General features: G+C 45.1%; 1 protein-coding gene across 9 annotated transcripts in view; it reads left to right on the top strand.

Annotated features, from left to right (window-relative positions):
• Nucleotides 1-21,256, top strand: part of ZNF532 (zinc finger protein 532) — a 56,852-nt gene extending 35,596 nt beyond the window's left edge. For all 9 annotated transcript variants that reach the window (XM_083402656.1, XM_083402663.1, XM_083402657.1 and 6 more), the window contains 7 exons: nt 277-458; nt 2,384-2,560; nt 4,458-4,620; nt 7,085-7,363; nt 10,929-11,041; nt 12,745-12,892; nt 14,422-21,256. In XM_083402656.1, coding sequence (XP_083258782.1) covers nt 277-458; nt 2,384-2,560; nt 4,458-4,620; nt 7,085-7,363; nt 10,929-11,041; nt 12,745-12,892; nt 14,422-14,916 — 1,557 coding nt within the window. In that variant the 3' untranslated portion in view covers nt 14,917-21,256. The remainder of the gene's footprint in view (nt 1-276; nt 459-2,383; nt 2,561-4,457; nt 4,621-7,084; nt 7,364-10,928; nt 11,042-12,744; nt 12,893-14,421) is intronic.
• The last annotated feature ends 18 nt before the right edge of the window (nt 21,257-21,274 follow it).

Raw genomic sequence — 21,274 nt, 5'->3', positions numbered from 1 at the left:
CAATTACCTGTACTTTACAGGATATAATGCACCTGTACTTTCTTAACCTGGACCTAAGAGACAGGAATTCAGTTTAAAGGAACAGTGGTGTAATGGGTCTGTTTTATTGCTTTGTTCTTATCCCTTTTAACTGAAACACCCATAATGGTACTTTCTATGATGATGATGATGATGATGATGATGATGATGAATCGTGACTACCTTTATTAAATGTTAACGTGTGCCCAGGGCAAACAATTGGCTTATCATCTCATTTGTTTCTGGTTTATTGTGTAGAAGACGTGTAGTATATGTCAAATGCTGCTTCCCAACCTGTGCAGCTTTGCATCGCATCAGAGAATTCATCAGCACAAATCGCCGTACACCTGTCCCGAGTGTGGGGCAATCTGTAGATCGGTACATTTCCAGACCCACGTCACAAAGAACTGCCTGCACTACACTCGAAGAGTTGGATTTCGGTCAGTATAATAAAAATACTTTTGAGACTGTGAAGTGGTATGCTGTATAAAGTTTCGAGAAGCCAAAACTTCAGGGGAAATGGCATATTGTTAGTGCCACATAATTATTCAAGTACTTTTTTTTTTTAATACCTGAATCTACAGGCGCATAGCAAGGGGCCAAATTTTAAAAGCTTAGTCTTTAAACAAGTTTCAAAATCTGTTATATGCATATTTCGGAATAATAATTATGGTATTTTGTGGTAGCTCATCCACTTGATGAGGATATTTTGAATTGACTCTCAACATGCTTCCATGAGTTCCATGAGTAAATATGTGGGAATATGTTAGCCACATAATTTTTCCAGGGGCAAGATGCAAAAACCTCCTTCCTTTGGCATCTGGCCACTCTAGCTGCACAGCATCCTCAAGCTTCAAATTTGGGGGATGACATTTTCATTAATATTGGTAGGTTTGTTAAGGCACAGCTGCTCAAAGTATGCAGGCTACTTCGGCATGGCTCTGAACTATGCTTTTGTTCCACCTATGAGTATCTTTGTGGCATGATATCAGAAAGGGAGAGAGGGTCACAGGGGTTTTTGTTTTATCTTTTGCTTCTTTCATCGTGAGACTTTTCCTGCATACAGAGCTGTTGGCTTCTTACCAACCTTGTACAGAGGAAGATAAAATCCTTGGTCTGGGCCACAGTCCTTTGGGCCCTGTGCCCCAGGGTTGAGAATCTTTCAGTGATAACAGTGGTACCTTGGTTCTCAAACTTAATCCGTTGCGGAAGTCCGTTCCAAAACCAAAGCGTTCCAAAAACAAGGCGTGCTTTCCCATAGAAAGTAATGCAAAAGGGATTAATCCATTTAAAAACAACCCCTAAAACAGCAATTTAACATGAATTTTACTATCTAATGAGACCTCTGATCCATAAAATGAAAGCAGTATTCAATGTACTGCAGTCACACAATCAATCAATCAATCAATCAGTTCCACATAGTCACAAAAAGAAAACAAAAAAGCCACAAAAATGCAAAAGAAATAGCAAAAACAGACAGACCTCAGTGTAACACTCAAAACGGAAGCATGGCACTCAGATCAGAAGCATAACACTCAAAACGGAGGATGTTCAGCTTCTGGAAAAAGTTCGCAAATCAGAACACTTACTTCCGGGTTTGCAGTGTTTAGGTTCCAAGTTATTTGAGAACCAAGGTACTCAAACTCTCTTCCAATATGCAACAGTGGCTGCCAGAACATTAATAGCACAAAATTGGAAAACTTCAAAAATCCCAACTATTAATGAGTGGCAAGTTAAACTATTTGATTATATAGAATTGGCAAAAATGACAGAGAAAATAAGAAACCAAAAAGACACAAAGTTTAATAATGAATGGAATAAATTTATGACATACATTGAAACAGACGTAAAAAACTTAAAAATCACAGTAGGCTCGATATAACGCTTGCGACGTAAAGAGTTCTATGAAAATGAAACTGCAGATAGAAAATCCATTGTAGCACATTCCGAAGCCGAGACGAAGGGAAGTCATTCAATGTTGTGTGATCTAGTTAGTTGCTGTATGTTAATGTAAGTTTAATTTGTTAGGGTTTTATGGTTATGTGATGTTTCTTTTTTTTCGTTGTTTGTCTCTCTTTTTCTTCTTTTTTGGTGTTTGGTTTGTCTTTTCTGTTGCCTAAATGTTTGGTGTTGTATAATGAATTGAAATCAATAAAAAAAAGAGAGAGAGAACCAAGGTACCACTGTACTTGGAAAGAGTAGCATACTGGAGACATTTTGTATACTTTATTTGTTTTGTGTACAGTTATAGCTGTGTCCTTGGCCATTTTCTACACGCTGTAGAAGGATGCTAGCACTTAGACCCTACGGTGTTGCGTTGCACTGCACAACAGAAACCATTGACATAACTCTCCATCTCTTGCAGCTGTGTCCATTGCAATGTGGTATACTCTGATGTGGCGGCGCTCAAATCCCACATCCAAGGTTCTCACTGTGAAGTCTTCTACAAGTGTCCCATTTGTCCAATGGCATTCAAGTCGGCGCCCAGCACTCATTCCCACGCCTATACGCAGCACCCTGGAATCAAGATAGGGGAGCCCAAGTAAGCAGCTCTGATCTTTGCATCCTACTTGACTTAACTATTGACTTGCAATGCTACGGTTATCATGCTCAGAAATGAATGTTGCGTGTCATGACCAGAACTCCCCATCAGAGAAGCAGGAAAGTCCTGGCAAGAGCTGGTTCTCCTACTTTCCACTGTGTTTCTAAAATTAAAGGACAGGTGCAATATATAAATGAGGCAAAAGAGCAGCATGTTCGACAGCATATGTTTAGAACCTCCTTTCATACCTTCCTGCTTAATTCAAGAAATTTATGAGTGAAATTGGTGAGAGTGTATGAACACCCTGCTCCCGTGTAACTGAAAAAGTTGCACAGAGATCCGTTTATTTTTAGCGTGTTGAAAAGGTCTTGCGTCAAAGCAAATTTTAGGCCACGTTTTCCCACACAGAGCTGACCTTTCAAATAGGGATTTTGCAGCGGTTAAAGCCTCGCTGATTTCCTCTCCCCAGATTTCTCATATTCACTTCAGTGCTTCCTTGCTGATGGTCTAGGGCAGTGATGGCCAAACTTGGCCCTCCAGCTGTTTTGCGACTACAATTCCCATCATCCTTGACCACTGGTCCTGTTAGCTAGGGATGATGGGAGTTGTAGTCCCAAAACAGCTGGAGGGACAAGTTTGGCCATCACTGGTCTAGGGGAACCTGTTTCATCCCAAGGGCATGTCCCCCTTATGGACAGCTTCCCAGAGGCCACACGTCAATGGTAGGCAGGGACAGAGGCAAAAAAAAAATGGGTGGAGCCAGAGGTAAAAGTAGGCGGGACAATGGGTACAACTTTGTACGACAGGCTACATTCCAATTATGCACATACAAACATATATGCACATATCTTCATTCTACATGCAGACAGGAAAAAGGCAGTTCACAGGCACATTCCAGCCAGGCAAAAGAATGTGAGGAGAGTGAAGCCAGGCAACAGCCCTTGAGGGGCGGGGCCAAGGAAGAGCCACGAGAGGCCGGAAGCCTCCCCCCCCCCCAAAAAACTCTGCAGTTTCCTGCTCCTTAAATAGGGGTATCTGTGCTCACTCCAGATGCAAATGGTCATTCCTCTCCCAAGGGAGCACTCTGTGTGAGAGAATGATAAGGGTCTTTAGTAGAGAAATCTAAGCATCCTTGCCAGATTACATTTCCCAGGGTTTCTTAAGTCAGAACCGGTATGCCGCTGTTATAAATGCATAATGCAGATACAGCATCTACAATGCATCTTCATAGAAAAAGGAGGAATGTGCAAAATGAGAATTTAATTATTATTTTTGCCGTTCCTTTCAAACGTTCCTCTGGCTCCCCTTGACGTCCCTCCAATTCTTCAGCTGAATTTTGCTCCGGGTGAAAATTCAGTGTCAGTTCTAATGATAAGTGGCTGGTAATGCTTCCCTTATTAGGAGCAAGAGTCCTTTGTCTGCGTTTATGGAAAGGCACTGAAACCACCCAGATGATTTACAGCCTCAAGGGGTCGTTTGAAAGCCCATTGCCATGCAAACACTACTTTCAGTTCTGCAAAGGTTGTTCTTATGAGCCTTAGGAATGAAAACGCCTCATTGCCACTGAGTGACCTACATATCTGGGCCTTTTCGGGTTTTGCTTCCGTGCATTGGGCTTATGTGTGGTTAGCTTCACCTACAATTTCACACTGCCCTGTGAGGCAGTATGAGGTAGTGGTTAGAGTGCTGGATTAGGACCTGGGAGACCAGGGTCCAAATCTCTACCTGCCTGCTTTCATGTGTAAGCCCCTTTGAGCAGGCCCTTTGTGGGACAGAAAATTGGGGTACGGTTTAAAAACCTATGCCAATAATGCAGTCTTTTGGAATAAATGAAATGCCACAACAGACTGACGTTATGTCTTCAACTGCCTTTTTCTGTGTGTTTTTCTTTTAAAAGGATAATCTACAAATGCTCCATGTGCGACACAGTGTTTACCCTGCAGCCTTTGCTGTATCGCCACTTTGACCAACACATCGAAAACCAGAAAGTGTCTGTCTTCAAGTGTCCAGACTGTTCGCTTTTGTACGCACAGAAGCAACTCATGATGGATCATATCAAGGTGTGTGGGCTTCGTTTGGCAACCATAACGGGGAGCCACCAGAAGTAGATGAAAGTAGGTGTAATGATCTCTGGCAGGCAAGCAAGCCTGTAATGTAATGACTCTCCGGCAGTTTTATGCACGTTTATTTACAAAAAAGACACACCCAGAGCCCAGCTTCTTGCCTGCCCGCATTTACAATAGTTGGTCAGTCTGAATTTTCATCCCTCCTACAGCAGGAAGGATGCCAAATTCCCGCCTTTCCCCTCTTGCCCTTCCGTTGCCATCTGATATTATCCAGACACCAAAACGGGGACAGAGAGACTGGCCTGCCCCCTCCCCACTCCCACTTGACTGACTCAGACCTCTGCTTATCTGCTGATTGCCTAGCAGTGCTCTGGCTGCCGTACAACTCTGCCTCTTCTTGAGAGCTAACAGAGTCTTCCGCAGGAAGGGGGGTCGAACTGCCCTTTCTCGACTCTGTCAGCCAGTTCTCATCTGCAGAGTCAGACCCTCGTTCACCTAGTTCGATTTCTGAGTCTAACACTTCCCCTGCGCTCAGGGGGGACGGGGATGTTCCTGACACCAGGTTAGATGCAGGGGAGCAGGCTTGCGAACAATAAAACTGTGAACCCGTGAAACGGCATTATATTCTAGGAACCAGGTCACTAAACTGCTTAACCCAGTACTGTCTACTCAGTCTGGCAGCTGCTCTTCCCCAAGTCTCAGAGTAGAGGACTTTCCCAAATCTTTGAACTGAATAGATCAAGGCCTGAACCTGGACCTTATGCCAGGGGTGCAGTGCGATGCCTTCCAAATATTGTTGGTCTGCAGCTTTCATCAGCCGCAGCCAGCGTGGCCTGCAGTCATGGATGATGAGAGATGTCCCAGCCTCTGCGCTATAGTACTACTGAGTTACGGTCGCTCCCTTAATCTGCATAGATTCTAAACTTCATGCAGATTACTATGAAGTTACAGAATTCACTTTCAGAGACTTTTTCTTTCTCTATTTTATAGGTTAAAAGAAAACAACCCCCCACAAGATTTTTCTGGAGTGGTGTTTTGAGGCTGAATACTACTTCTGGTAGGGACGCGGGTGGTGCTGTGGGTTAAACCACAGAGCCTAGGACTTGCCGATCAGAAGGTCGGCGGTTCGAATCCCCGCAATGGGGTGAGCTCCTGTTGCTCGGTCCCTGCTCCACCCAACCTAGCAGTTTGAAAGCACATCAAAATGCAAATAGATAAATAGGTACCGCTCTGGTGGGAAGGTAAACGGCGTTTCCGTGCGCTGCTCTGGTTCACCAGAAGCGGCTTAGTCATGCTGGCCACATGACCCGGAAGCTGTATGCCGGCTCCCTCGGCCAATAAAGCGAGATGAGCGCCACAACCCCAGAGTCGGTCACGACTGGACCTAGTGGTCAGGGGTCCCTTTACCTTACTACTTCTGGTAGTTTCATTCCTTTGAACTTTGGTATTTATAATGATATATATATTTATACTAAGGCATTAGGCAATCAGTAGCCTTTTCCCACTGGACTTCTGCTTTTAAGCTATTGGCTTTACTGCAGTGACTTTCAGCTTGTGTGAGATTTTTATCCGTAGCAGACAACCTTGACAGAATATAAGGGGAAAGGCTAGTCTAGAACACTCCCCCCCCCCCGACATGGCAGCTCTCTCTGTGCAAGGTAATGGCGGGTAGGGGGAATTCTGGTCCCCCATCTTTGAAGTGGTACAGTCCAGCTGTGTCATGTGGTTTTTGCCGCCTCTGTACATTGGCCTATGGATGCCATGGATTTGTGAAACTTAATCTACAAGCATTTATTTTATTTTATTTATCACATATCTGCATTCTGCTTTTCGTCCAAGGAGTTGAAAGGGGCTTTCGTAGTTCTCTCCCCCCCCCCACTTTATCCTCGCATCAACCCTGGGAGGCTGGCAGTGAGTGACTGGCCAAAGGTCACCCAGTGACATAGCTGTCAACTTACAGATTTGAAAATAAGGGACCAGCAACCTTGAAAATAAGGGATCAGCAGCCAAAATAAGGGATCGACAATTACTTTGATAAAATACATATTTTGTTGCATACAAATGGCTTTAGAAACCTATTAGGTCCATAAATTACCATATAGCATATATTCAACACAAAAAAGCAACAAATTGTTGTTGACAAAGCACAGCTGGACGTAGAAAGGGCCCCATTACCTTCAGTAGCTTATTTAAGGGACATCATCAATAAGGGACAGCAGCGGGACATGGCGCTGGGATAAGGGACTGTCCCGCCAAATAAGGGACGCTTGACAGCTATGCCCAGTGAGTTTTGTGGCAGAGTGGGGATTTGAACCCTGTTGGCTTCCCAGGTCCTAGTCCAACGTGCTAAACACTACACCACACTGGCTTCTCCAGCCTTCCGCCTGCTGGTCATCGCACATTGTATTCTCTCTAGATAGCAAGTACCACCTTGCTTTGTTCTTTCTTTTTGAATTAGTCTATGCACGGGACGCTGAAAAGTGTCGAGGGGCCTCCAAACCTGGGTATCAGTTTGCCGCTGAGCACGAAGCCCACCACCCAGAACTCGGTCAGTCACAACAAGGAGGACTCCAAATCCGTCAACGGGACAGAAAAGGCAGAGAAGAAGTCCCCCTCCCCTGTGAAGAAAGCAGAGCCCCAAAAAGTCCCCAATCCCGGCTGGACGTGTTGGGAATGTGATCGGCTGTTTACTCAGAGAGATGTTTACATATCCCACATGAGGAAAGAACACGGAAAGGTAAATTGCGGGTGTTGAGCGGAGAATTAGAAGATTAGATCTGGGCCGTTTTCAAGTTGTTGACGAGGATGTTTAGCATGGAAAGAACTTGTCCCCGTTAGTCGCCCACCTTGCAACCAAACCGGCAATGAGGTTTATTGATTACACTTACCTGTTGCTGAAAAGTTATTATAAAAGATAATACCTGTAATGGTTCTAGGGGTTGCTCGTGCGTAAGCTGGTGCAAACACCTGGCCGGATTGCCTGAGTGAACCTTTCCTGTCCGGACAGCCCCTCACCCGTGGCTGTCTCAATCGCTGGCAGAATTCGTCAGTGGGCGTTTCTTAAACTTCTTCCAGCAAAGAAGCTCTTTGACGCCTAGTCTTCTCCTACTCTCTCTGCGCGGAAGCCTTCTGCGCAAGGAGGGCATAGGCAGCGGAGGACCTCTACTCTCCCCGCTGGTCCCCGGCAAGGAGTCATGGGACCGCCTCGCCGCTTCCCCCATCTGCCCCCCTTCTCCACTGGTGCTACGCTGATTCTCTTCCCCAGAAGATGGGCTGCCTCTCCCAATCCCGGGACGCTCTCCAGAATCCCTCTGGATTTTGCTCTCTCTCTCCGGCACTGATGGCAGTTCCCTGACAATACCCCACCCCTGGCAAAAAAAATAAATCCCTTCACCATGGTGAAGCCCAGGACAAACTGACTGATGTCAATTCTGCATTCTGGAATGGGCTCTTCCTCTCTTTCTAAGCCAGGCCAGGCAGATTTGATTGCATTTTAAGTAACCAGCCACCACACAATTTCAGCGAAAGAAAGGCCACTATTTAGTTTTATGTAAGCATAAATCTAGAGAATAAATAAGATCATGCACGCTAAAAGGGACAGGGTTATGGAGGGAAATAAAATACAAATCAACACAACGGATCAGCCTGGTTTACATTTCCTACTGCGCTGAAGGGAGAGTCAACGCTAGAAATTTTCACGAGTACGTTATTGCCTAGATCCGTTAAATTTTAAGTGCTTTTCAAAGTGTCGCCTACCAACTTGGATGGCTTTGAAAGAGGGTTAGACAAATTCGTGGAAGAGATAGACTGTAGAAGACTACCAGCCACAATGGCTATGATGTTCCCTGCACAGCTGGGAGCACATTGCCCCTGAGTCCTGTTTTCCTGGGAGTAACAGTGGGCAGACGGCTGTTGTTTCAGGCTTCTCCTAGGAATCTGGTTGGTCCCTGTGAGAGCCGGTTGTTCGCCTGGTTGAGCCATTGGCCGCATCCAGCAGGCTCTTCTTATGTTCTTAAAGCTGCTGCGATGAATTAACATGACAGGCGTGCCCTGATTAGTCGGTCCTATTGAGCAGAATGTGTCTGATCCCATTTTTATGCATTTTGAATAAGAGTACAGTCATACCTCGGGTTGAATGTGCTTCAGGATGAGCGCATTCGAGTTGCGCTCCGCGGCAACCCAGAAGTAACTGAACGTGTTACTTTCGGGTTTTGCCGCATGCGCAGACGCTCAAAATGACGTCACACGCATGCGCATAAGTGTCGGAAAGCGACGCATGCGTGCGCAGACGTGCCGTGGCTGGTTACGTTTGCTTCTAGATGCGAACGGGGCTCCGGAATGGATCCCGTTCACATCTAGAGGTACCACTGTACAGCAAAAAGGGCTTGCAGTAAGTTACTCGGACCAGTGGTGTGGGGAGGTGCAATAAACAGAAAGGCCCCCTGTTCTTACTCCTCACAGATTGGTTTTCCTAGGCTCTGTGGTTTAACCCACAGCGCCACCCACATCCCTGGTCCAAAAATGAGTTTGCATGTGTTAACTTCTTGGTTCCATCTTGGCCACATGTAAAAACCTATATTTGCTTTGTTTGCCATGAATAATAAACCTTAAGTTTATTCTTTCAGTCACCAGTCTTACTAGACTGTTTCCTTGGTCACACTGCTGCAAAATATGTATCAAACTCCAAGCAGGGTGGGCAGGCAGTATACTCAGTGTGCACAAAAAAGGCACCTCAGAAGAGGAATAGAAACAGAAGTGGAGAGAGGGGATGTAATGGAGTGTCCTGAAAGAGCACTGGCTGGCTGGAACCCTGAGCAGGAACACTCCATACTGTAATATTTTCTTGCAAGTCCCACTTCTCTGAACTAATAACAGTCTTATCGACTCCAACCTGCTTTTGGCTCCCCCCTGCCAACGAGGCTTTCAGAGTAGTAAAATTAAAAAGAAGGAAGAAATTTTAAAAGCTCATAATTTTTCATGGTTGATGTTCAGCACAGGCCCCTAGGCAGGAGTAAAACTAATAAAAACCATGTCAGTTTTGCTGCCTTGGGTAGAAGGAGAGAGAGACGTGAGAGAAAGCCATATGGGAAATACCGCGAAAATGTAATAAGCTCAGAGGTGTTGGTAAAGACAGAAGAAAGCTCGTAATAAGCAGGCTCTCATGGGTAGGAGATGCTATAATGAAACACCCATGTAGCAGCTTTCAAAGATGGAAGCTGAAATAAAGCAGTGTGTGTGTGTGTGTGTGTGAATTGTTCCAGAGTAGGATAAATTCTCGGATACGGGTCGTTGGTTAAAATGTTTTACTGCTTCTTGGGTCATTTATGTAGGTCATCATGCATCAAGCCTTGTTCAGATCCACTCGCTGCTGTTTATCATTTGTGTTGCGAATGGCTACTAAAGCAACCTTACCCAGAGAGCTTAAGGGGTTGCTTAGCAACCTTGGGTTTGGCTTGGGCCTAGCAGGCTTGTCAGCCAGAGGCGAGGAATGCCAGTGATGGATCTATGTCCCGCAGGTGGACTGGTTAAGAGCATCACATAACTTGCTGGACACAGACCTCCTTATATTGCGGTCCAGCAACCAGTTAGACACTTCTGGGACTCACAGAGCAGCGCAAGATCTGCTGTATGTCCTCTGCATCTCGTACGCCGAGGCAGGCTTCTCCTCCTACACATGGAGCTCCCATGTATCCGTCATGGCTAGTAGCCATTGGCTAGTCCCCACTTATTTTGGATTGGGGGGGGGGAAGGGGGACAGACACAATGGTCCATAGGTCTTGTGAGTCAAATGACAGGTGTGTGAGCCACCTGTTCAGGAAGATCTGAGCACAGGGCATGGAAATAATGCACATGTATCCCTCCATATGCTGCTCTGCATTTAACAGCTGGCTTTTGTGTACGACGCCATTCCTCCTCTCGTTAGCTGATTTCCATTTTGCCTGGTTAATTTCCCCCACTCGATTGACTTCTAGGGGGCTAGGCAGAGCAGCTGCAACTGGTAATTGCAAATCTGGGAAACCACACAAGTAGGTCTTTCAAAGCATTGTGTTTGTAGAGCCATCAGGCTACCTATACTGGATCAGAATTAGTAAAGGGGAAGTGGCTTCCATTGCTTTCTAGAAATAATTCGCTGTACAACCCAGCCCTGCTCCCTCTGGTGGACACAGCACGTCATAACGGTGCCCTGGGATGTGTCATGCTCGCGACATTGCTTTGTTTAAGGTAAAGTTTTAAGTTAACTGACACATATCGTAATGTACCTCCTTTATTAAAAAAAACGTTTTGACTTCCTTTCTTTAAAGCAAATGAAGAAGCATCCTTGCCGACAGTGTGACAAATCCTTCAGTTCCTCGCACAGCCTTTGCCGCCACAATCGCATCAAGCACAAAGGCATTAGGAAAGTTTATACCTGCTCGTAAGTTCTGCTTTTTAGAGTTCTGCGCAACTATGTTCATTATAATAATTTTTAGATCTTTTTAAAAAAACAAAACCTGCCCTTCTCTCATTGAGAGGCCAAGTAGCATACCTGGAGACAATCTGCTCTCATTTCATAGAATCATAGAATCATAGAGTTGGAAGAGACCACAAGGGCCATCGAGTCCAACCCCCTGCCAAGCAGGAAACACCATCAGAGCACTCCTGACATATGGTTGTCAAGCCTCTGCTTAAAGACCTCCAAAGAAGGAGACTCCACCACACTCCTTGGCAGCAAATCCCACTGTCTTACTGTCAGGAAGTTCTTCCTAATGTTTAGGTGGAATCTTCTTTCTTGGATTCATTGCTCTGTGTCCGCTTCTCTGGAGCAGCAGAAAACAACCTTTCTCCCTCCTCTATATGACATCCTTTTATATATTTGAACATGGCTATCATATCACCCCTTAACCTCCTCTTCTCCAGGCTAAACATGCCCAGCTCCCTTAGCCGTTTCGCCTACTCTTTAGAGGAAATGAGTCTCCAGGTGGAGCCACACAGTGTTCTTCAACCTTTTGGTCCCCAAATGTTGTTGGAGTACAATGCCCATCATTTTCAGCTGGCTTTGCCAGTTGTCGGGAATGGTGGAAGCTGGAGTCCTGCAGCATGTGAGGACCCAGAGTTGAAGAACAAGGTTCTACAGAACCCTGTACTTGTCTGTCATGTAGGACTGCCTACCACAGAGGAGGGATAGCCGACACGGTGCCCTGCAGATGTTCTGGACTACAAATCCCATCATCCCTGCTATCGGCCATGCTGACTGGGCCCCATAGGAGTCCAGAACATCTGGAGGACTCATTGTGGTTTCAAACGTCTAGTGGGACCACATTATGTACCCTTGGTTGTAGAGGGTTATGGGACAATTGCTAAAGTGCGTTCTCAGCACATGCATGGTGACAGTACTGAAACCAGAAGTGTGTCCTGGAATGCACCCAGCTGTTTCCTAAGTTAGCTTGTTGCTGGATGAAATAGGTAGCAGCAGTCAAGCTGCTTTTTATGCATCAAATAAGTTAAAATGGCCTGGGTGTATGTATGTGTAAGAGAGAGTGCTCCTATTGTTCTTCAGGTTGAATCTAAGTAAAATGTGTGTGTGTGTTTATTAAAGATTTACTTGTGTTGCAAAACAAAGGGAAGTACATATGGCATCTCCATTTTCGGTTCATAGAGTCTTTTCCACAGTCTGTTTACGTTCGGCAACCAAGTATGATGTAATCCCATACACCCTAGAAGATGAAACAAAACAATGGGTGTAGATGGAGATAGATGACATCGGAAAAAGCCCTCCTCTAGTGTACCCATTCCTCCAAAACAAACCAAGGAAAATTCCCACAATACTAACCAAGTTCAAGGAAAAAGCAGGAAAACTGGCCCCATTCCCACTAATTGCCCCGGCCCACCACCCACTATTCCACCCTGCATTCCCAAACCTTCCAAATAAAGACCTGGCAAGCTGAAGGCCTGTATCGCCTCACTGAATTATACAAAAGTAAATTATATTTTTGAGTACACCCATTGAAATCAGTAAGATCTTAGTTAGCCATGTTCATTCATTTTAAGGGTGGGCACTCAAGCACCTGTGCAAACACTGTTAGTACCAACTAGTTTATCATAATTGTTGATGGTCTGCTATGCATTTTATTCACGCAGGCACTGTCCGGATTCAAGGCGTACTTTTACCAAGCGGTTGATGCTCGAAAAGCATATTCAGCTGATGCACGGCATTAAAGAGCCTGATGTGAAAGAGATGACAGAATCAAGCAATGTAGGACAAAGCGCGGTAAAAGAAGACGCGAAGGTGAGCTCTGATTTGTATGCAAGTCCTGGTCTTTAAAAAGAAACATGGAATACCAGCTGAATAAACTTCTGTGTCCTCTCAACAAATCAGAGTTGGGAGACTTGAAGCTTCTTTTGTCTTTTGAGGAAAAAAGTGAAGAAAGCACCTCCAAATGTTAAAAAGGGTTTTGTGGCCTATTTAAGGAGATTGGAAAGTGTTCAGGCTAGGATTGTGCCTTTTTATTATCTGTATTGGGATTATTATTTTTTAGCCTGACCTGCAGATAGTTCTGGAATAACTTGGACATAGACCAGTACTGCATTCTTAAGAGCCAGACTGTGATTCCTGAGCTGCATGCAATTCCCAAGCTGGGTTGGCTTATGTGCTGCAGAACTGGGTCAGAAAAATGGACAACGTAGTCCCCTCCCTCATACGATTTCACGTTATGCTGAGTCATGCTATTGGTCCATCTAGCCTAATATTTTCTGGCACTAGCTGTCCTAGGCCTGAGGTCAGTCCTGATCCTTGGGCAACGAACTGGGCAAAGCACATGTTCGGTTTTTGCTTTATAGGTTCTCCCTGAATTTCTCCCAACACAGTTAGTGCAGTGAATCTCTTCCCTTGCTTCTTCCCCTTCCTGCTCCCACATTGTATCTAGGGTGGGAGGGTAATAAAAAATAATAATTATGCATTAGTGTTGGGCACAGGACATTCCGGGTCTGAACTTGGCTAAATAGGGTACCCTGAATGAGATTTAAAGAATTGTTGGAAACAATGGAACACAAGAATGAGAGTTTGCAGCACTGGAGTATAATGCTCTGGTGAGAGGTTGGAGTTGGGGCTGCAAATGTTTCTTCATGTGATGCTATCAAAAGATGGAAAGTGGCTCCAGTGCTTAATAAACTGGAGCCAGTATTTGGTCTGAAGGCACGCGAGACCAAGCACTTTTTTCCCTAGAAAAAAAGGTGCTGTAACTGCTCCCTCACCGCCCCCCATGCCTCCTTCCCTCTTCCCCACCACCCATGCCCCCTGTGAGCCCTTCCCATGCTGACCCCTGATTCAGAATGTAGAGTCTTCCCCTTTAATCCACTTGTTGGCTTTGTACCCTCAGATCACTTTGCCTCCTGCCTGCATGTGCAGCCTGAGCTCCTTAGGCATCACAGACCCTTGCTATCTATCCTGGTCAGATGCGCGGGTTGCGAACGTGCATCCCGCATGGATCACGTTCACAACCCAAGCGTCCACTGTAAATAAATAACAGCCGTGGTAAAACCTGTCCTCCGTGTCGGATACAGCGCTGTGTTTTTGAAAGCCATCTAAGGTAGTAACCATCACCACCCAAAACACATGCACAAACTTTGGCAGAGAATTCCATAAGTTAAATTGTGCATTGTGTCAAGAAGTGCTTTCCAGTTGGCTGATTCCGAACATGAACCTTGGCTCAATACACACCCTAATTTCTAGTGCAGAAGCAGTGAACATTCATGAGAACAGCTACATGATGATAGCTGGGTTGTTTATATTTTAAAACTGATTTGTTCCAACTTCAGGTTCCCAGTCCGAAGCGTAAATTGGAAGAGCCTGTGCTGGAATTCAGGCCCCCTCGAGGCGCCATCACTCAGCCGCTGAAGAAGCTAAAGATCAACGTTTTCAAAGTCCACAAGTGCGCAGTCTGCGGCTTCACGACCGAGAACCTCCTTCAGTTCCACGAACATATTCCCCAGCACAAATCTGACGGCTCTTCGTACCAGTGCAGGGAATGTGGCCTCTGCTACACCTCCCACGTCTCCCTCTCCCGCCATCTCTTCATCGTACACAAGCTGAAGGAGCCCCAGCCCGTCTCGAAACAGAATGGGTCAGGGGAAGACAGCCAGCAGGAGAACAAGCCCAGCCGCGAGGAGGAGTCGTCTGACAGTGCCGTGTCCGACAGGAAGTGCAAAGTTTGCGCAAAGACCTTTGAAACAGAAGCGGCCTTAAACACCCACATGCGGACACATGGAATGGCCTTCATCAAATCCAAAAGAATGAGCTCGACTGAAAAATGACCCGCCCCTCCCTCCCACCCCACACGCATATCCCAAAAGCGAGAGAAAGAAGATGAAGAAGCCTTCTCTACTTCAGAACGTGACTGACCTTTCTTTCTTTCATTCATTTTTGGTACAGGAAACCTGCCACACAATGGAGATAACAGCTCTTCACACGCTGTCGCAATATATTCTGTACTGAAAATAATATCTTCTTCACCTCATCGCTAGAGAGAGAGAGATATATAGAGAAATATATATATACATAGATATATATAACCCCCTAAAGACTTTTTTTAAAAAAACACTCCACGTGAAATAAAGCAGTATTTGAGTTGAACAGAGTTTGTATATATTTAAACAGATAATTTTTATACTCTTTGTTATGTGTTGGTATTGGTATTTAGTGGGAAATCCTTGTTTTGTTTTGTTTTTCGGTTTTGGTCAGTTGTTTCTGTTTGTTTTTTCCGGACAGCAAGTTCGTTTTAAAACAGAGTTCTTCATATTAGGGCATTGCTTAGGTTTCCATTAAACCGCTTCGTGGGGGTGGTCCCTTTCTGATGTCACTAAAACATCAAGGGAGCATGCCCGTCTGTCCCATAACTCTATGATCATGCTAGAGGTCACATGGGAGGAGCCATGATTCCCCCAGCTCTTTTCCATGTTACCATCATCCTTCCTGGAAACCGTGGTTAATTCTGGCATGGTAAGGAGCTGTACCATGTGTCATTGGGCTGCCACACGATCTACAGCTTCTGAAATTGCCAGCGTTGTGTGTGTGGAAACGTCGCACATTGTGGTGGCTCACACACCTCAGCATTGAAGTCACGAGGAAGCCTACGAATATATATATATACCCAGGGGAGGATTGACAAAACTGCACTAGAAAGCAAAAGTTAAAAGAAGATAAATGAAAGGCAAGTAGCCTTTTTGTTTGTCTGATTGCTTTGTAGTTACTGGATAAATGCCCCCAAATAACGTTCTTAGCGATCAGGAGGATTAGGAATCATCTTATTTTGGCCTCTTGCATAAACATTATAGGTGCTTTTTTGGAAGATCTTTCCCGTATTAATGTGAGAGGGCATTTCCGTGTGTAGACAACACATCGGCCACAGAACCCAGCTGCAGTTTCCTGCAGAAAAGCCCCCCTGAAATAATGGGAGCTGCCCCAAAGCACTGCCCTTCCTTTTCATCACTGCTTACGTGTAAGGAATGCCCTGGAGGGTCTGTGCCGCTTGTGTTTAAAGCGTCATGCTCTTTTGCTCTCCTCCACTGCGCTTTTGAGAGAGGGACTCTTTCGAAAGCCTTGTTGAGGTGCTTCAGTATTTTGCTGCTTAGCTGCTCCCAGTTAAACAAATATGTAGAGTACTGTGAATTGAGTTTACAATGGTGGAGAGGCAGGGAGAAGGATCGTGTGCTGTGTCATTTCTTAAACACTACATTGAAAAACCCGTGAAATGATGTATTTTTTGTTTGACGGAGAAGGCTGGAGCCTGGATGCTTGCATAAGATGGTAGCGCGGCGCCAGTTTTATGTCAGATCAGGTGCTCGGAGGCGTAGGATAAATTTGTAGCCCCCCATTGAAAAGCTAACACCCCGTAGGTCAGACTATGCATCCATTTAGCCCAGTATTGTCTCCTCTTGTTTCGCAACAGCTTTACCAGGATCTCAGGCAGAAAAAAAGGGTCTTTTCTGTCACCTGCTACCTGATTCCCTTTAACTGAGGCTGCCAAGGATTTGCTTCCCTCTCCTACAGTTTTTGTTTCCGTTGCTTATTGAAACGTAGACTAGATCGGACACCAAAATGCAGAACCAGGAATCTGGGAGGCTTTCTAGAGCTGCCTTCCTCTTCCGGGTAGAGTTCTGCAAGTCCCCACTTTCCCATGCTCACATGGGAAGTCTTAAAGCAAGGACAAGGGATTTGGACAGGTGGGTAGGGCAGCCCACCTGTCCATCAAATAATTGACAGGGGGGTTTGCCCTGTCCACCTGCCAAAGCTGGCACAGTCCCATCAGTCTCAGCCAGCAAGGCCCAGCGCTGGGAGATGCTGAGAGTTGTAATGATCTGGACCACAGGGAAGGCTGTAATGATCTGGACCACAGTGATCCTTGCAAACCATGGTGTTCTTATAGCAGTTCCTGTTATGTGATTTGGGAATAGCATGGACTGTGGGAACAAGAGGCATTTAGTTCAGCGCTGTGTGTAGGAAGCTGCAATGCTTCTGAATAACCGTTGCTGGAAATCACAGAAGGGGAGAGAGCTCTTGTGCTGACCAGCATTTGGTCAGCCGCTGTAAGAACAGGATGCCGGACTAGATGGGCCATTGGCCTGATCCAGCACACCCTTCTCCAGTTCTTAACGTATTCAGCAGTTCGGTTGCATAAACAGTATTCAGCAGTTGTTATAAACAGGGCTTGGTACCTGGCACAGAATCCTGTATCGTTTGAAATACTCTTGTTTTACACGTTTTAAAGCAAGTCTCTAGTTCTCAGAGGATGGCTGTCAAATTCTAAGAAGCCAAAGGACAGTATGAACAGGATTTCCAGTGGCTAGGCTCTAGCCACTAGGAAATGGTCCTTCTGTGTATAGGGTGGTTCTTTGCCACTCGCTGTGACTAGGAGAGACATTTTAAATCATGCAAGGTATATGAGTATATGGAGATGTGGTTAATTTGCATAACTCGCACAGGTGGCAGAATTCAGTTTTTGTTGATGCAGTGTATACATAGTGCAGGCCTGAATTTGTGTGAGCTATGCTTGACCATTCATAGCAAGCAATAGGACTTGCCTCTGGTGCTGTGTTGTAATCTGAGGCTTGAGTGATCTCTTAATGATTGGCGAGCTTCTGAGACAGGGTGGCCAAACAAACTATGACTTAGGAAGGGCACTGGGGTCATATGTAATGCCAAGCCAGATCTAAAACAAACCAAATGTTCGTAAGCTAGCAACTAACCATTGCTTCAGACTGTGTTTTGCTGGTAGAAGAAATAAAAAGAAAACCAAAGTATAGTTAAGCTGCTGGGCAGGCTTCACACATAACACTATGCCATTGTTCAGCAAACCATGGTTTAGCATTATGTGCAAACCAGGCCAATGCTTTAATGTGTGTTTGAGGGTGGTTCTGGTTTGCAATGGTTGGTTTGTGCACTTAGGAATACATAGGAGTGAGCTGATTTCTAGTGTGTTCCTCTGAATTGGCCACCTAGTGAGTTTCAGCTTCACGTGCCCTTCCTTCCTCACAGTCTCTTGGTCTCGCTCTCCAATTAGTCAAGTAAAGTTTTGAATTCTGAACTACACGGTTGGTTACTATTTTCAAGGTTGCTTATCTTCTGGTTAACACAGACATAAGCCAAGCACCTCCCACTGGCTCTTTTTGTTGCTTTCAGCTTGTTTTAAGCCTCTCGGTTTACATATATGAGGACGAGATGCATTCAGGTGCAAGCAATCGCAGAAATCTGAACTGAGAGGTATGTTGCCAAGGTGATAGATGGAAAGGGTACCATTTGAGCACTGTGAGTCTTTTTCTGAGCGCCATCATATAGTACCATGCTGCATCACATAAAGATGAAGGACCATGAAGCACTCTGAATAATGAAACTGTTCTATACGTGAATAATACTACCTACATAGTAGTTCTAATTTTGCAGCTAAAATGTAATTTCTTTTTTTAAAAAAAATTAATGAAAAAGAACGAGGCCTGCTGTGTAATTCACACATCTCATAGATTTCTTAAAGGTTCTGGACAATACCAGCAATTATAAAATGTTTTGGAATATTCAGAGTGCTTCACATAATTTATCTCAGTAATCCTTACAACAACCTTGTAAGGTAGGTCAGTATTATTATTATTATTATTATCATCCCCAGATTGCAGATGACTGCATGTGCGGGGACAGAGCTCATATTTAAGGCAAGATTTGAACTTAGGGTTTCTCAGCTCATAGTCTTAACCCTCTGCACTAAACGTACGCTCTTGTCTACTGTGAATTGCAGCCAGAGTCTCTTGGGACAAATAGTGTTAGCTCAGTGTTATGCAGTTCCCAGATCACCCAAATTCTATACCAAAATGTGTTACGTGGTGGAGTATTTGAGATTAATGGGGAAGCTGGTGGCGTGTGTTTAAAAACACACACCATGTTGCTAGATCTCATGGTTATGGAGTTAGCAAGGATTTGAAGGAGGCTGTCAGTGGTTTCTAGCCTCGATGGCTTTGCTCTGTCACCATGGTTGAAGCCAGTAGTGCTTCTGAATACCAGTTCCTGGAAACTGCAGAAGGGGAGAGTACTCTTGTGCTGGCAGGTTTCCCACAGACATTTGGTTGGCCGCTGTGAGAACAGGAAGCTGGACTAGATCTTAAGATCTTCTAGTTTTATTTTCAGCATTTAAGGCAGCTTTCTCCATGCATTTGTCCATGCCGCGCACTCACATCCCCATGCAAGTTTTAACAGACACCCACAAGACTGTGCCTCTTACAAAAAAATCAGCCCCGAGATGCCTGCAAAGTACAGTGGTACCTCTGCTTACGTACTTAATTGTTCTTAACCTGAAGCACCACTTTAGCTAACGGGGCCTCCTGCTGCCGCCGCGCCGGCGGAGCACGATTTCTGTTCTCATCCTGAAGCAAAGTTCTTTACCCGAGGTACTATTTCTAGGTTAGCGGAGTCTGTCACCTGAAGCGTATGTAACCTGAGGTACCACTGTATATATAAGTCAGCTTGCAAAAAGTGCAGCTGGTGGCCACGAACCAGGTGTCTGCAGTAATTAAATGTTCAAACTGCCGCCGGTGTACCCATTTTCTTCTGAGCTGGCAAATGCTCCGTACGGAGCCCTCATGTGCGAAAAGCTCCCCCTGGTTTGTGACAGAACGTGCGCCTGAGGTGCTCTGCGTACAAGCCAGCTGCACCACGTTGTTGGATTTGTGTGGCTGTTAGCAGGAAACACCCCTCGGAGGCAGGTAAGCGATCTTGCACTATGTGCTGATCCTTGCTCCTCCTCCTCTCGTGGCATAAACCTGTTAGTTTAGCACCTTTTGATTTGCATTTCCTAAACACTGTTGATATCCTCAGTGGAAAGTTTGGTGCTTTTGGAGGTGGGGAACACCTCAGAATGTACCTTCTATCAATAACTCGTGTTTTTATGGAAGTACAGAAGAGGTTCCATGCGCTGCCCTTCTTACACTAGTTTGGATTTTTGTGGGTTGCTTTTATACCACATATGTATTCCCTGAACCCAATTTTGTACTTTTTTAGAGGGGGGGGGAAACACATTGAAAACAAAATGTTCAGTGTATGTACGTATGTATGTATGTATATATAAACATATATATGTATGTATGTATGTATGTATGTATAGGGGGAGAGACAGAAAGAAAACTGCATGATTATACTGTAGTTAAACGTTCCATTCTTGAAAACCAAGGGAAGGCGTCGCTGCTCTCGGGAATTATACATTTTGTCCATAGTTACTTGTATGAAGACACATGTTGTATGTAAATAAATGTGGGGTTCCCCCTCCCACCTCTCTTTTGCCCCTAAAGAATTGTGATATTCCGTTATTTATTGAGCAGAGGAAATACTGATCCACTGGTGTCCAAAGGGGGTAGTAGCTGTGTTAAGTCTTTTGCAGCAAAAAAATTATCCAAAAGCCTTGTGTGGCACCTGAATCATAAGTTGCCAGCTTGGAGGTTTCCAGATGTTTCGGCCTTCCATTCCCATCAGCGCCAGCTGGCATAGTCTATACTGGCTGATGGGAGTTAGAACCCATAGAACCGGAGAGTTTGAAGGGACCATGAGGGTCATCTAGTCCAACCCCCTTTTGCCCAACGTAAAACTTGAACCCACGACCCTGGGATTTAAGAGTGTCTACCGACTGAGCTGTCGGCCAAAACACTCTGTTGGCAAGAAAGCCGTGTTAGCCTTTAAGGTGCCTCCAGATTCCTTGCCATCTTCTAACGTTTCCCCCGGATATTCTGTCAGAAGCAAAATGAGTTCTCAGTAGCTGAACATTATTTGTTCTTCGCTTCGTTGATGATGACCAGTGAATGCTTGTTATTCCTTTTCTCCCTCTTTTTGTACTCATCAAATATCGGGAGGTTATGGAGAACGTCTTGATTCTACCCTGTAGCTGAATATGCAGGATCCTGTTACACTTCTGTCAGTGATGTATACTAGCTTGTCACTGCCTTTTAAAACTTTTTTTAAAAAAGAAACTGTGTACCTCTTAAAGCCTCACGCTTGTCGATGTGCACTTTTTGACCTGTGTAACAAATGGGCAGTCACTATGCAGTGATGGTGTTTTATTTTGGGGGGGGGGGGGGTTTGTACAGAGTGAATGGAATAATAAAGGTTACCTTTTTATTACAAGACTCTTTCCATTGTTGT

The sequence above is a fragment of the Podarcis tiliguerta genome, assembly GCF_965153285.1.
Source record: "Podarcis tiliguerta genome assembly, chromosome: 11".
NCBI lineage: Eukaryota > Metazoa > Chordata > Lepidosauria > Squamata > Lacertidae > Podarcis > Podarcis tiliguerta.
The sequence above is the reverse complement of the archived record's forward strand: the minus strand, read 5'-3'. Positions and strand labels throughout refer to the sequence as shown.